At 45.1% G+C, this 14292-nt stretch overlaps 2 protein-coding genes across 3 annotated transcripts; both read right to left on the minus strand.

Annotated features, from left to right (window-relative positions):
* Positions 1–279: 279 nt before the first annotated feature.
* Positions 280–9474, minus strand: hps4 (HPS4 biogenesis of lysosomal organelles complex 3 subunit 2). 2 transcript variants are annotated; one of them, XM_036527096.1, is made up of 13 exons: positions 9171–9474; positions 8432–8537; positions 6982–7072; positions 6442–6585; positions 5317–5424; positions 4951–5067; positions 4329–4423; positions 4180–4252; positions 3943–4079; positions 2834–3713; positions 2291–2417; positions 1299–1398; positions 280–944 (listed from the first exon to the last, which is right to left on the minus strand). In XM_036527096.1, the coding sequence occupies exons 2-13, from the start codon at positions 8497–8499 to the stop codon at positions 773–775; spliced, it is 2112 nt and encodes a 703-aa protein (XP_036382989.1). In that variant the 5' UTR covers positions 8500–8537; positions 9171–9474; the 3' UTR covers positions 280–772. The 2 variants fall into 2 exon arrangements, with proteins under 2 accessions (XP_036382989.1, XP_036382988.1); XM_036527095.1 differs by having other exon boundaries at positions 4177–4252.
* A 465-nt stretch (positions 9475–9939) lies between these two features.
* On the minus strand, positions 9940–12872 carry LOC118776809 (cytochrome c oxidase subunit 6A, mitochondrial). Its single transcript, XM_036527383.1, has 3 exons — positions 12758–12872; positions 10810–10952; positions 9940–10298 (listed from the first exon to the last, which is right to left on the minus strand). Exons 1-3 carry the CDS (start codon positions 12858–12860, stop codon positions 10206–10208), a joined length of 339 nt encoding a protein of 112 aa, XP_036383276.1. The 5' UTR covers positions 12861–12872; the 3' UTR covers positions 9940–10205.
* Positions 12873–14292: the final 1420 nt, after the last annotated feature.

The following is a 14292-nucleotide window of genomic DNA, read 5'->3' on the forward strand; positions in this document are numbered from 1 at the left end:
GGGGTTAACTTCTGTGCAGAATTTTGCGGGGGGGACTGCTGGAGTGGGATAACCCCAGGAGAGGGTTTTGAGAACCTGTGCTTCAGAATGTGTGAATGGACTTGCGCATTCCTGCATAATTAACTGTGCCGTTTTCTGAGGGGGGGGGGGGGGGGTAAATTCATTTACTTCTAGTTAAGTATTTCTTACATATAGTTGTGCATGGTGTAATGAGCAACCATACCCACTCACCCCTGTGTTCTCTCTGACACTCCCAGGATAAAGAGATGTTCGTCCAACAAGCTTTTTCTTAGCTTTATTGAGATTTCAGGACTACAGTTTTCTTGTCTGACAAATATTACTGCATTTTAAGTTATTTTTAACACAGCTGTGCTTTCATTTCAAATTACACATAATTACCAAACTCTCCTTCTCCTTCAGCTTCTACACTCTGCACGAGCAAGACATAACATTCCAGGCACAGTGGCAGCGGTTTGGCGGGGAATGTTCTAGAAAACTTTTGTCTCAGCAAACATTCTGAATGCCTCCATGTGTTGTCTGTACGTGTGTGTATTTGTATATGTGTGTGTGAGAGCCAAAATGTGTGCACCTTGCTCCAATACACTCTATATAAGAGTGTGTTTGTGACTGAGTGGGTGTAGAGCATATGCTATGTATGAACTGACTATTCTAAAGAGAGTGCAGAGGCTCTGAGTGACAGGTACAGATATAAGGCGGGGGGTGGTGCATTGGAGCGTGCTCTCCTGCTGAACCCAGAGTTCCCTGCTCAGCCTCACAGCAGGTTGACTCCGTGCTTGAGCAGCCGGTGCCGGGCTTTGCTGGGCAGGGAGAAGGCGCTGTCCTGGGGGTTGGGGACCCCGGAGTTCCTCGCCGTTGCCCCCTGCTGCATGAAGTACGTTTCTTGGGCGACGCTGCGGGTCCCGTACACCGCCGTCCCTGCGCTCCTGCAACGGTACGTCACGCATTGCGTAATGACACACTACGGACTGCGTAACGCGCTGACGTACAACACACTGGACAGCACACCAACACCCTGTCACGCCCCGACATGCAACACACTGCATAACACACCAACACACTGTGAACGCACCGTGGCAAACAACGCACTGCCGTGTCACATCCATCCATCACGCGCTCAATCAGACACACACTGACACTTATGCCCACGGAAATGAATGAATCATGTTGTATCTCAACGTGTAACACACTGCAGCAGGACCCGGTGCGGCCCCCAACCCCCGTCTGACTGTGTGCTTAAGTGACGGCAGAACCCCCGACTCCCCTGGCCAGGCACTAACCTGACAATGACCTCCTGCAGGGTGACGGCTTGAGAGAAGTGAGAGTGCAACAGAGAGGTGGCCCTCACAAAGGAGCCCCCCAGTCCTCCAGACAAATTGGCTGCGGGGAGACACACAGCAGCACAGATTAGTGATACGCCACGCACACACACAAACACCGACACACACACACACACACACACACACACACACACACTGACATATACACACACACACAAACACTGACATACACACACACACACACACACAAACACTGGCATACACACACACACACACACACACACACACACACACACACACACACACACACACACACACACAGACATATACACACACACACAAACACTGACATACACACACACACACACACACACACACACACACACACAAACACTGACATACACACACACACACGCACACACACACACACACACACACACAGAGTTGCATAAGACAACAGGGAGAGTTCAGGCAGACACACAGTGTCACAAATCAATGATGCTGCGCGCGCGTACACACACACACACACACACACACACACACACAGACAGGCACACACAACACACACACACACACACACACACACACAACAACAGGTAGAGTGACTACAACAGACCAATGATGCAGCTGTTAATGAGGACAGTCGTTAATGAGACTACGCAAGCACATGCACTGCGCTCACTTTCAGATCACCTTCAGATAACACACTGCATGAGCATTTACTCTACGGCAGCAAAGGTCATAATGCCACCCTTAGGCCAAGAGGATCAAAGCGACAAAAACGGTGGAAGGGAAAACTCGCACCAGTGTACCGTAACAGACAGATGGACCAAGGTACATAACAGGCGTGAGCAGAACAGGGCTAATGCAGTGAAGTGGGGAAATACATAGACGTATACAGGCAGACAGCACAGAGAAGGAGGGAGGGAATAGCGTAAAAACAGACAGGCGCAGAGACGGACGGCACGCCAGCTGGAGGGGGGGGCTCTCACTCGTTAACGTGTTCTGCACGCAGTCGAAGTGCGCGAAGGTGTACTGCCCCTGTGGGCCCGCAGTCCCCGCCGCGGTGTTCCCCAGGTGAGCCTCCAGCCCGTTCAGAGACGCCAGGCTGCTGTGATACTGCGGAAACACCAGGGGGCGTCAGGCTCAGTGTGCCACATCAGGAAATGCGTTTAACTCCCACCACAGCCGGGGGCAAAAATAAAGTGTCTCACATGTCAAACATTCAATAGAGCATTTCTGCTGTCTGCAAAAGGATAAAGCTGTGACTCTACATAACATTTATAAAAAAACTACACATAATTGATGGTATGATGCACTTATTTGTAAGTCCCTCTGGGTAAGAACGTCTGCTAAATGAAGTAATGTAATGCAATGTAATGGACCAGGAGCTTGGAATCTGAAACATTACATTACATTACAATACTGTATATTATGTGTGGAGTCTGGTGTAGTCCAGATGTATTTACCACAATCACACAGGTGAACTCACTGGAACATTCAGGCACACAGGCTGCAGCGCCCCTAAAACTCACCACTTCCTCCATGGCTGCTGCATCACTCTGGAAGCTGGGCTCCACCAGCAGGGCCAGCACCAGCCCCCGCACCCTGTGCTGATACAGCGCCATGGCCACCAGGGGGTGCTCTGGGGTGCCGAGAGCAGACATGAACGTAGGGGTCTCGCTCCTGCCCTCCTGGATTCCCTCGCCCCTCTGGGATTCCTCACTCTGCCCTGCTGGTGCTCCTCCGCTGCCCCCGTCCTCCTCTCTCCCGTCCTCCTGTTCTTCTTTTCGGGCCTCCCCCTCGCCCCCACCCCCTCCTTTATGGTCAACGCTACTGGGCTCCTCTTGTTCGCTCTTTCCTGGCTGATCCTCACTCCTCTGTGCTTCAGCTCCATGTGGCTCTGCCTTGCTCCCATTAACAGCCTCCCCGACCTCTCCACACACACCCTGCTCTTCTAAACCGCCACTGTCATGTCCTTCCCCATCATGGCCGCCCTCCTGTGGCTGACGCTCACCCCCGTTTTCACCCTCGTCCTTCCTGCCGGCGCTGCACTCATACGTGACCCCCGAGATCCCCTCGCCCTGCTCCTGAACCCCCGACCCCTCCTGCAGCCCCGACGGCAGCGTCCCATTGGCCAAGCCTTGGTCATGTGACCCGGGATGGTCAGCCGAGGAAGGGGATTGGATGACACGGGACGGGTCGACGGTATTCGCCGAGGGGCTCGGGCAGAAGTACACGTCATCGGAAAGAGAGGACCGGCTGGAGCAGGGCATCGTCTGAAAGGAGTCCGGGGTGCGGTTGGTGGAGTCAAGATTAGGGCCCTCGGGGTCAGGGGTGGGCGTGTCAGAGAGGGTGCGTGACAGGAGGCGGGACTTCTTGGTTTGGTTAGCTTGCTGAGGGAGGCAGTGGGTCCTAAAAGAGACACCGCGAGAGCATGTGAGAGAGAGACGATAAAGAAGTAACTATCAATATGAGAATGGAAACAAGAAAAATGAAAGGGGAGATCAGAAGAAAGGTTTTTATTAGAAATTTTTATTAGATTAATAAGTCTGACAATATTTCTGCATGTTGAATAACTTCACAGTTCTTTATGATACTTTTATTGATCAGAGAGAGGGCGATGAATTGTCGAGACTTGTACCTGCAGGCCCAGTCCACAGGGGGGCACCGTAGAGCATGGAGTTCAGAGGAAGTCAGGTACACAGGGATAGAAGTGACACAAGCAGACAAGGGGGGGCTATCAGGAGATGTCACCCCATTGGGTAGATGTCTGAGGTTCTAATAAAACAGACAGATAGTTTTGGAGGTAAATTCAGTGTTCAAATTTGTACATATAACCCACAAACCATTGAAAAGAGATTTGGAACACCTGTACCACCTGGCTGTGAGTTTCTGTCTCGTGAACGAGCACTTTTGCTGTGAGGTCAGGGGGCATCTGTGTACTGACAACCCTAAAGAGACAAAGAGAGATGGGTCAGTTTCCCCATCTGACTGACTGAATGACTGACAACACACTGCCTTACCTACCTGCCACGGTAAAGTATACACCCTGCTAACACCAGGGGGCAGCGTTGGCACGCCTGAAGAATAAGAGCCGCTTTCAGAAGCAGCAGAGGGTCAATCTGAGTAAAAGAGAGAGAGAGAGACAGAGAAGGAATAGAGCTGCTAATGAGTTTAGCCAGTGCAGTCTACAGCTCCTGTGAGAGCGTGGATACAAACCACAGAAAATTCACCACACAACAAACAACCTCCAGTTAGAGAGGTTCAAAGCTGCTTGAGGAAATGATCTAGTTCTTCATTTCAGGGGGGAGCCAAGAAGGTCTTATCTGTGGAATGCAGTCAGTGACATAACTGTGAGCCTGGTTACACAAGCTGCAAAACTATTAGTTAGTTATTATATATACTGTTATAATGATAAAGGAGACCTTTGCCTTTCACAAGCACTTAAAATGAATTCAGGCATGTATATCCAGAACTTCCAATCACAAATATGCAAATGGCAGGTGTCATTTGTACTGTGTAAACATGCGAAATATTTAATTATATATAATTAAAAATGGATATGTTAAATCAGACTACAGGTTATGGGAATTTCTACAAACTGTCTTTTTGTTCTCATCAAATACACTTCAACACAATTGATACATACGCGTGTTGCATCGATAGTGCGCAGGGAGCTGAAGATTTGATTGAGCTCGGTGGCGCCGCCCTGCAGGTGAGAGAGGTACAGCCCCCACTGCAATGCCAGCTCTTCCTGACTGCACAGCTGTACGCGCAGAGGGGGACGGAGTAGAGAAAAAAAATATATTACAAAGAGCAACTGGAAAATAACTTCTTTGCTGTCTCCTGAGCTTTACGATTTCCCTCTAGCTAAACATAAAAACTTAGGGTAGTGAAAACTGAAAATCAAACTCCAAGAAGAAAATCCATACAGAAAGAAAGCGGGGAAAAGGAAGCGGAATGCTGGAATAAGAGGATTGGAAATCAATAATGACAATGGGAAAAAAAACTGTACCTGGTAGCTTTGTCGGACAGGGCCGTTGTAGAAACAGAAGAGACCAATGAGCTGCTCCAGAAAACCATAGATACTGACATCTGGAATCTCCACTGCACAACCCAAAGCCTAAGATCAGAGCAAGATGAAGGAGGAGCAGAAGGCAGTGATAAAGACAGAACAGGGAAAAGGGGAAAGAGAATAAGAGAATAAGACAGAGAGAAATAGAGAGGGAGCAAAAATGGAGAGGCAATAAAATCCACTGTCATTTACCTGGGACAATTGACAATGTCTGGAATTTTTTTGTGAAAAGTTTAACACATATGAATAATGGTAGCCTAGTGCAATTTGCAAAAAAGTGAATACACACACTAGATAGTCGGCAATTTTAATAGTCTTTATTACATGATGTAGTATAACGTGAAATACATCATATATATTACATGAGGCAATATAGAGCTGTGACAAGAAAATTACTTAAGTTATACAAAAATGCATGCTCTATTGATGTTGTAGAAAAAAACCTACATCTCCTATTCTGAATAGAAGGGAGTTTCATCAGTCCTATTTACTAAGAACAACAATCCAATGTTTTTAAAGGCAAACAACACCACACCATTTTTTTTGTTAATTCATCTGTAGGGGGTACATTACTAACTGCTTCTCACAGGACTAAAAAGGTCAACCAATAACACAGATAAGTAACACGTAGAATCAAAGTGAAATCAACACCAGACTGAAAATCTGTGCTAATATAAAAGCATGTAACTGTAACACCATGATGAGTAACAGTTACCCTTAAAAGGTAATTACTTACATCATGCCAGAGACAGCAGTGAACAAATAAACTGAAAATAATAAAATTATTGCAACATTACTTTAAGTCCGTGTTTACATGGTGCCAAGCAGTGATCCACCACAGGAGCATCAACTTGTATCAAACTACCACACTCAATGCAAGTGAGTGTGGTAGTTTGAGCAAGTGAGAGCCAAATTACACTATACCGCGATGCACTTAACACTGGAGTGACATTTTGTCCTCTGTGTAGAACAATGACTAACTCCATTCCAGTAAACCTACCCTCTCCCACAGCCCAGACCCCACAATGAATCCACAAAAAAAGCACTTCCTCTTCCCTCACTCACCCACAGGAAGTCCCCCCTCATGCAGATGGCAAACTTGCGTCTGCGCAGCCGGAGAAGCCGGACAGGTGACTGCGAAAGCTCAGACACGCACCGACACACTCCAGCCAGCTGCCCACACAGCAGCTCCTGCTGCTCCAGGGGAGTCTGGGGGAAAAAAAAAACACTGGGGTTCAACACAGTGAGCCCTGAATTTTCCTTCCGTCTGTAGCTCTACCTCTCTCTGTCTCTTCTTCTGCCATTGAGTAACACAGTCAGTGTTACACTACATTTTTCACATTATTACATTATTGGTAACAAGTCCTGCTCCTTAACCACAATGCTACACTGCCCCCCTATAATGCAACCCCTCACTAACCCCTACCCATTATTTTCTCACAATTTGACAAATTCAAAATTCAAAAGCACAAATCAAATACATCTGATTAAAACTGGCATTTAGCAGATGCTCTTATCCAGAGCGACATACTGATTACATTTGACTTGATTACAACTGAATTAAAGATCAGCCCCACCCCCCATGCATGTCATAAAAGCCCATACCTCTCTGGGGTAGAAGTAACAGATGCCTACTCTTGTTGGGTCACCCTCTTCCTTGACCTTTGACCCATCATACAGGAAGAAGTAACTGCACCTGAACATAATAATAAAGTAAGGGTGCTGTACAATATTTCAGCAATAACATAAGCCAGAGGAATGTAAGAAACGGAACCAGCAAGCACAATACCTAACTATTTGCTTCCTTACGTTTTAGTACTTCCCAAACTCTGAACTTTTAAGGTAAGCTTAAATGTTCCCACAATTCTCAAAATAACCCTCATTACAGTTCAACACACTGCTTAATCTTAATAAATCACACCAGACTAATAGATTTTTGAAATTCTGACTACTTATTTAGAGTCATACCTCACTGCTGCTCTCACATTTAATATCCAAATAAAGAGAGCTAGAGTCTGCTGTACCTATGGAATACTGTACAAAAGCCAAAACCAGACCATTACCTGGGATGCTATATTGGTGCGATAAGATTTCATGCAACATATGATGCAAATATTTTTGCACAGGACACTGTAGCGCCAACTCATGTGACCATATTAAATCTAAATACAATTCAGAACCAAAATACTATTTCTCCCCTGAGGTGAAACCCCCCAGACAACCCACTCAAAATGTTCTTAAGATCCACAGAAAACATATTGTAGTGATAAAACAGTATAGTACTGTTGTAGCACAGTCCTTTTACTGTTTTATCTGATGGTATAGCACACTGTGGAATCTTTCAACCCAGGACTATGGTTCAGTCTGGTGTGCAATGCAATCAGTTATTATTATTATTATTTTTATTATTTCTTTAATTATTTTTTTGTTGTTGTTGGTTGGGTGGCATCCGTTATGAAGGAGACATGAAATTTCATCATGGGGACATTAGGAAAAAACCCAACTCGCCTTGTGACATGAGAAAAGGAACCTTTACTCTGACTGCATGTTACCCAAATGAGCATCAAGGGGTGATTGTGATCACTGACCATTCCAGCCAGCTAGAATGGACTGTTCAGCTCACTAGCTACAGATTGGAAGTGTCATGATGCCTTTATGTTACATTACAATGTTATCTATTTTCCAGAAGTCTCTTGACCCCCCACCCCCCCCCCCCCCCAATTGGCCAGGGTTTTCTGGTATTTATGTATTTTAAATTCCCTCTTGAAAATTACCTATGCATGTACAGCACGTCGTGACAATCTTGATCGTAAAAATGCTTCATAACAATCAGTCTGATCGAGTGATTCAGTGACGAGGTCTTAAGAAGATCCCATGGTTGGAGGCTTGATCAACTAATCAGTGAGCTTACAGAACACAGTTGAAAGCAGGAAGAGGGTGAAGACAAGGAGAGCTGGGCAGTTCAGAGCGAGGAAATGCATGGTTATTTGCAATTGGTAAAAGGAATGTGAGTGAGGGATTTGGGAGGGGTGCAGCGGGTGGGTACTAGTCTCACCATCTAGCGTCTGGTGCAGCGGTTTCAGCCATGAGGGTTGGCGAATCCTGCGATGCGTTCTCTCTCATAGACAGCCCACCTCTCCCCCTCCCTTCTCCATCCCTCTCTGCGTGCAGTGATAACAACCAAACGCACAATTAATATCATCACACGAAATGCGCTGTTTATTACTGAAGCATGCCAAACGACACGCACAGAGACGTCATACTGATTTGAGCTTTTCTTTGCTTTGAAACCGCAAGCCCAAAACAATCCGTGCTTCCTGCAAGGTAGCGACATGTTCGGAAACTTTCATTTTGAGGTATGGATATCCATCAACCATCACTGCGTCAAATGGTGCCCCACCCATGTTAAAAAAAAAAACTTTCTAATCTGAAATCAGAGCTGTTCATGTCACTAACACTTCGCACTTGGGGAACTGCGAACCGCCGCCACCACCTTTGCTAAACCACTGAAGTTAGGCGCTTAGCTGATAACCTAAAACTATAATGCGCTCTTCTGAAATGTAAAGTTAGTCCGCTTGCCCGCTAACTTTCGAACTATTTCAATGAGCACAAGCCAATTAAATCTGGTTAGCCAGGTATGCGAACGAAGGTCAACACTAGCAATCCCAATCTCATTCATTGGTTATATAGCTCGCTAGCTATTTAGCAACCATCCTGCTAGCCACCAGAACGGTTGCTACAACTAGACAAGTAGCTAATAAGTTCGACAGTCGCAGCAGTTATCTGTGAATTACCTCTTGCTCTGCGACCCAGAGTTTGTTGAGTTGTAGCACTCCAAGGGAAAGAGTGGCTAACAATACTGCTAACTAGCTAGCCAGTTGTTTCCACGGGAGATCCACAGACGCAGTTAGCCGACCACCTTCCTCAGCAAAATGCCTAGCTGCCTAGCACGGCGATAAAACGAGAACTGTGAGCTGCTTCTTTCAGTTCGTTTCGATCTACCGTTTCCTAAAGTTACTAGCTAAATAATTATCTGGTTGTTTTAACCTTTCCACTCGACTCGACTTTGTCAAGTAATGCGGGTCACAAGAACGCAGTCATGTGAGACATTTTCAGCAATACAAGGGGCAAGCAGGGACAAAAAGTGCGGATTGGATTCCGCCTCATTTCAACATACCAACAGACGGGAACGTGTACTGTCTGCATCGTGCTGGCCAAACACGAGCGGGACATGGTAAAGTACTGAAACTGCAACTCTGGCCTTGTTCCGATGATTTACACCCATAACCTAGCAACAGGGTCCCCAGAAAAAAAACCGCACAAACAAACCCGATCCTGTAATAAAGATATCCTTCATGAAAATGGCTCAGCGGGAATGTTCTGAGCAGTTTGAAAGCCATCATGACAGTATGACGGCTAGGCCACAGATATACCACAAGCACAGCTCACAATGAGATGCCTGAAAAACGTTTAGGTTCTGAAAACATGGAGCCTATTCTAGACATGTGCATCTTAGACGTGCGCTTCCCAGAAACTCAGAACATAAGACCAGCAATTCAAATGTCTGTGATTATTTTTTTTTTATTTAGGATAAGTTAAAACCGACATTGTGTACAATGGTCCAGAACAATGTAACAACTGAATATTGTGTCTCTGGGCAAGACACTCAAGTAAACAGAACAGTTAAGAGGGTAGTAAACTGCATGAGGTGGTGTGGTCCAGGCCCTGGTCCTTAAACCGGGGAGTGTGGGAAGCTGATTCTGGTCCCTGTTCAAGGGAGGTCTCTTAAGGAGCGCTGCTCAACTGCCCGTGTGGCAAGACATGGTCGCTCAGTGTTCGTCCTCTTCCTCGTAGCCGTCAGGAAGAGCGTTGACGTGTGAATTGTGGAACAGGGTTTTATTCCCATCACCCCAAGGGAAACGCTACATGGGGGACACGGGGAAGGAAAAGAAAAACATTAGTGTTGGCAAACTGGTAGAGGAAATGCACAGAACCACAAAAATCCGACTGTTCAACACAAAATGCATAGAATACAATCAGTAATCAAAGCCCAGGATGCCTCCCCTCGGTCCACACAGTAAAGGACTCCCTCTGACATCCTGGAGCTCTCTGGCTATGTGCCTGAACTTTTAAGTCATTCAATGCAGCAATACACAGAGGGAATCCCATACAGACAAGGTTTACAGTTTGTGGAGCATTCAAGTATAACAGCTTTACAATGCAGGTGAAATACATTTTACACTAGATACAAAATGGACACTTTCCACTGGAAAATTGCTTTTTTTCCAAAAAAAAAACAAAACAACAACTACAAAGCCACCCATCCACCATTGCTTACTAAGGCACACTGCGTCTCCAACAGTTACAATCCACTGTAGTGAATATTTAGAAGGGGAAGGAACGTGGCATGTGCAGGTGACATTGGGGGCTGACCTTGTTGCGGATACGCAGGTGGGAGTAGGGGGTGAACTCGGGGTGCTCATGCTGGTGGTGCTGCATCTTCAGGTACATGTTCAGCATGCACACGGCCACCCCGGGCAGAGCCACCACGAAGGTCAGAATCTTCCATGTGCGAGCTGAACAGCGAGAGAGAGAGAGAGAGAGAGAGAGAGTGGAGGGAGAAAGGAGGGAGAGAGAGGGAGAAGGAGACAGAAGGAAAGAAAGAGAGAGAGTGAGAGGGAGAAAAGAGAGAGGAGAGAGAGAAAAGGAGAAAGAGGAGGAGAGAGAGTGAGAGAGAGAGACAGGGGGAGAGAGGAAGAGAGAAAGTGAGAGACATTCCTGCAACTGCAACCACACAACGATCCCAGAAACATCCATCAAGCCTCTGTGTTAGGACACTGTCCTAACTGCTTTATCGCACTGGTCATCAACTGTTGTTCCAGACATCACCAAATCCCACACATTTAAAATAAATGCGCATCGGAAATTAATCTTGAAAGGTATAAGGGGAGATCACATACAGGAGAACAAAATTCATTTTCTGACTGGTTATGCTGTTGCAAGTCATAATACAGGTTTTCGGACCTCATGCCACTGACATCATATAGACATTAGGCACTGCAATAACCATGAGGTGTAGTAAACATTGTTAGACCAGAACCAGGGGTTCTGGACCAGTGGGTCATAGATTTTAAGGGCAGACAGAACAAAGACAATGCTGTGGTACCCTTGAGTCTATTACCTTATTCCAACTGTACAAATCCAGCTGCATAAATGAGATACTAAATGTTTCACCAGATTGTAATCGCAAGACTTATGAAGGTGTACCTTAGATGAATACTTATTTTAACCCCATGTTAGAATTAGTGGCCTTTACTGGGTGATGACATTGACCTGGTATCAAATCAAGGACACATAACACAAAGTCACCTATCATATATGTTCCCTAACTGAGGGTAGTCCAGAAAATGACATGTGAAATATTTCATGGCAATGTTTTACATTTCCTTTTCGCTACCACATCTGATATTATACTATATACATATACATGACTTAAATATTTTCAGAATGTGTCTAGTATCTGTACAGTTATGGGACAGAGTAAGGAGGTATATTTCTGAAACTGACATCTCAGTTAATCTTCCAGTCAGCCTTATTTTAGGAGAAAGTTTGTATTTAGGTTACCCCTATTTCGCTACCTAGATAGCCCCTTCTGTTTTAAGAAGAGAAAATCAATAATGAACTTCAAGCTTTTTTCATGACTGCTGATGTTTTCTGGTTTGTGGGGGCCTAGGAACACATGCTTTACCCCATAGATCTAATGTGATACAGTAGCTGGCTCGATAAACACACAAGACTTCAGCTAACTTACAAAGTGGCATTCAACGACCCAAAGCTGATGAAAGGTGTTAAATCTAGCTACCTAATCTATTTGTCTGTCTACCTGAGATGTTGACGCAACGGGCGTTGACGAAAAAAGAAATCAAAACAATCAGCTTTACCCGATTTTTGACAAAAATCCCTCAGATAGATGAGCTAGAGAGGCTGCCTTAGCTCGATTGCTATCAAGGTAACCGGTTATCTCAGCAGTGACAAGTAATTCTGTGTGTAAGGCGCTGAACAAATGAAGACTGATTTGGTTACAAAAGCTGTCAGTTTCAGTCGGGCGGGAAGGTTTAATAGGTAGTTAAATACTAAAACATGAATGGAAACTGTCAGCTCGCTCGTCAGTATACGTTAAGGTTAGCTAATTAGCATGCTAGCTATCGCAGCAAGTTTCCATAAGCAGGAAACCACGACGCGCGTCCTAGGTTAGCTTAGGCTATCTTGTCTGTTACATCTTGCTAGCAAGGTCACCGTAATGTCCCAACATCTTAAATTAACTCAAATCCTCTAAATTACCATCTCTAGACCCAGGACCAAGGAGTATGGTAGACATTACCAGCTTGATGTTCCTCGCCATGCGCCGCGGCGGAGAGCTGACGCCGGGTCTGAGTCAAAGTGGACCTCAGGAGAGCTTGAGAAATTCGTCCGAAAGCCGCCATCTTCACTCTTTACTGGCAGGAAGGAGAGCAGGAACAGGAAATGACGACAGGTGGGTGCCGGGCAACCAGCGCCCTCTTCTGTTGAGAAACGTCACTACAGTGTGCGTCCCAGACTCAACCGTCCCATACTCAACCGATGTAATTTCAATTTTATATGGCATTAATGAGCACCCCCCCTGTTCAGTCATGACATCTATACATGCATTCAGTTAGTGCTCTCTAGGGATGTTTCCAGTTACTGCACGAATGGTTGCACATGTATAGGTACATCTTACTTTCTTCAGTTTTTTTCTTTCAAACAAACTAATGTGAGAAACATACTATGTGAATAAACATAAAAAACAGTTCCCCCCAAAATATATATTTTGTTATTATTTTATTATTTCCTTTATACATTTACAGGTAATCTACATTTGTTAATGCTTGCTGTTTCCTGTTGCTAGGGCTCACTGAAGATGTGTGGAGTGCACACTAGGGGGTGCTAGAGGCTAGTAAAGCTTGATTTAACGTGAACAGTTCACTGAAGAAGAGTAGTGAGGCAGTTCACGGCAGGAAAAGTGGCAGTTTTAGCACATCTCGCTGCTGACTTAAACAGTCCTGCTTAAACAAACTGATCGAAATAAACCCACCATTGACCATACATGCTTGTAAATGGCCTTATTCTTCAAGTGTACAATATCTCAACATCAAAATAAATGTCCTCTCATGATTACATAAGACTTCTGTGTCGTGAGAGCTCTTTGTGTTTTCTTATTCATCCAATTGCTTATTAAAATAATATCAAAGCATGTCTTGGACAATTTACAGTCTTTTGGATTCTATTTTTCTTTAAGCTGTGTAGTCTTGATAATGTTTGGGGACTTGAGATGGAGATGGCTTCCATATCTTGTATTTTTCATTTGACCTCCATTTGTTATGCTTGGTGGAGTAACAGTCGGTTTGGCATAAGACAACACAGGTGACTTTTCTGGCTTTACTTGTCAATATGTATGTAGCTTGCTATGGAGTTGAGATGGGGTTACCCCATATTTTATTGGGCCAGAAAGTCTTGGTAGGATCCCAGATCTTTCCCACTGTGTCCAAAAATCTGCAGGGCCCAATCCACTCCATACCCTCTTTTAGCATTTGCCTAAAAAGAATTGTAAATTTCCTAATAATCCCCCAACTTTGTTTGGAACAGGATGTAAAGTGACAATGAAAAGTCACTGTGCCAGTCACCAGGCTAAATGCATCCTGGTTGATTGACATGAACATTCTATTTCAGTGATAAATAATTCCTATGTAGCACATTTTAGTGGTTGGGGAGCTTGTAAAGAGTTTGTAAACCAGAGGCTGCAGGTTCATTTCCCAACTTGGTTATTGACGTTGTATCCTGGTTCAGTAATATTTACACGTATAAAGTCATCAAAAGGTCAATCAGGGGTAGTAGTTT

The sequence above is a fragment of the Megalops cyprinoides genome, chromosome 4, assembly GCF_013368585.1.
Source record: "Megalops cyprinoides isolate fMegCyp1 chromosome 4, fMegCyp1.pri, whole genome shotgun sequence".
NCBI lineage: Eukaryota > Metazoa > Chordata > Actinopteri > Elopiformes > Megalopidae > Megalops > Megalops cyprinoides.

What these genes read in the sequence shown, in the direction of transcription:
- hps4 (XM_036527095.1), bottom strand. Translation starts at nt 8,499, where the DNA reads ATGAGAGAGAACGCATCGCAGGATTCGCCAACCCTCATGGCTGAAACC. An exon ending in GCTGCACCAGACGCTAGATG is followed by an intron (nt 7,073 to 8,431) that starts GTGAGACTAGTA and finishes TATTATGTTCAG; the next exon opens with GTGCAGTTACTTCTTCCTGT. An exon ending in CAGAAACTCACAGCCAGGTG is followed by an intron (nt 4,080 to 4,176) that starts GTACAGGTGTTC and finishes CTGTTTTATTAG; the next exon opens with AACCTCAGACATCTACCCAA.
- LOC118776809 (XM_036527383.1), bottom strand. Translation starts at nt 12,860, where the DNA reads ATGGCGGCTTTCGGACGAATTTCTCAAGCTCTCCTGAGGTCCACTTTG. An exon ending in TGGCGAGGAACATCAAGCTG is followed by an intron (nt 10,953 to 12,757) that starts GTAATGTCTACC and finishes CTCGCTGTTCAG; the next exon opens with CTCGCACATGGAAGATTCTG. An exon ending in ACCTGCGTATCCGCAACAAG is followed by an intron (nt 10,299 to 10,809) that starts GTCAGCCCCCAA and finishes TCCCCCATGTAG; the next exon opens with CGTTTCCCTTGGGGTGATGG.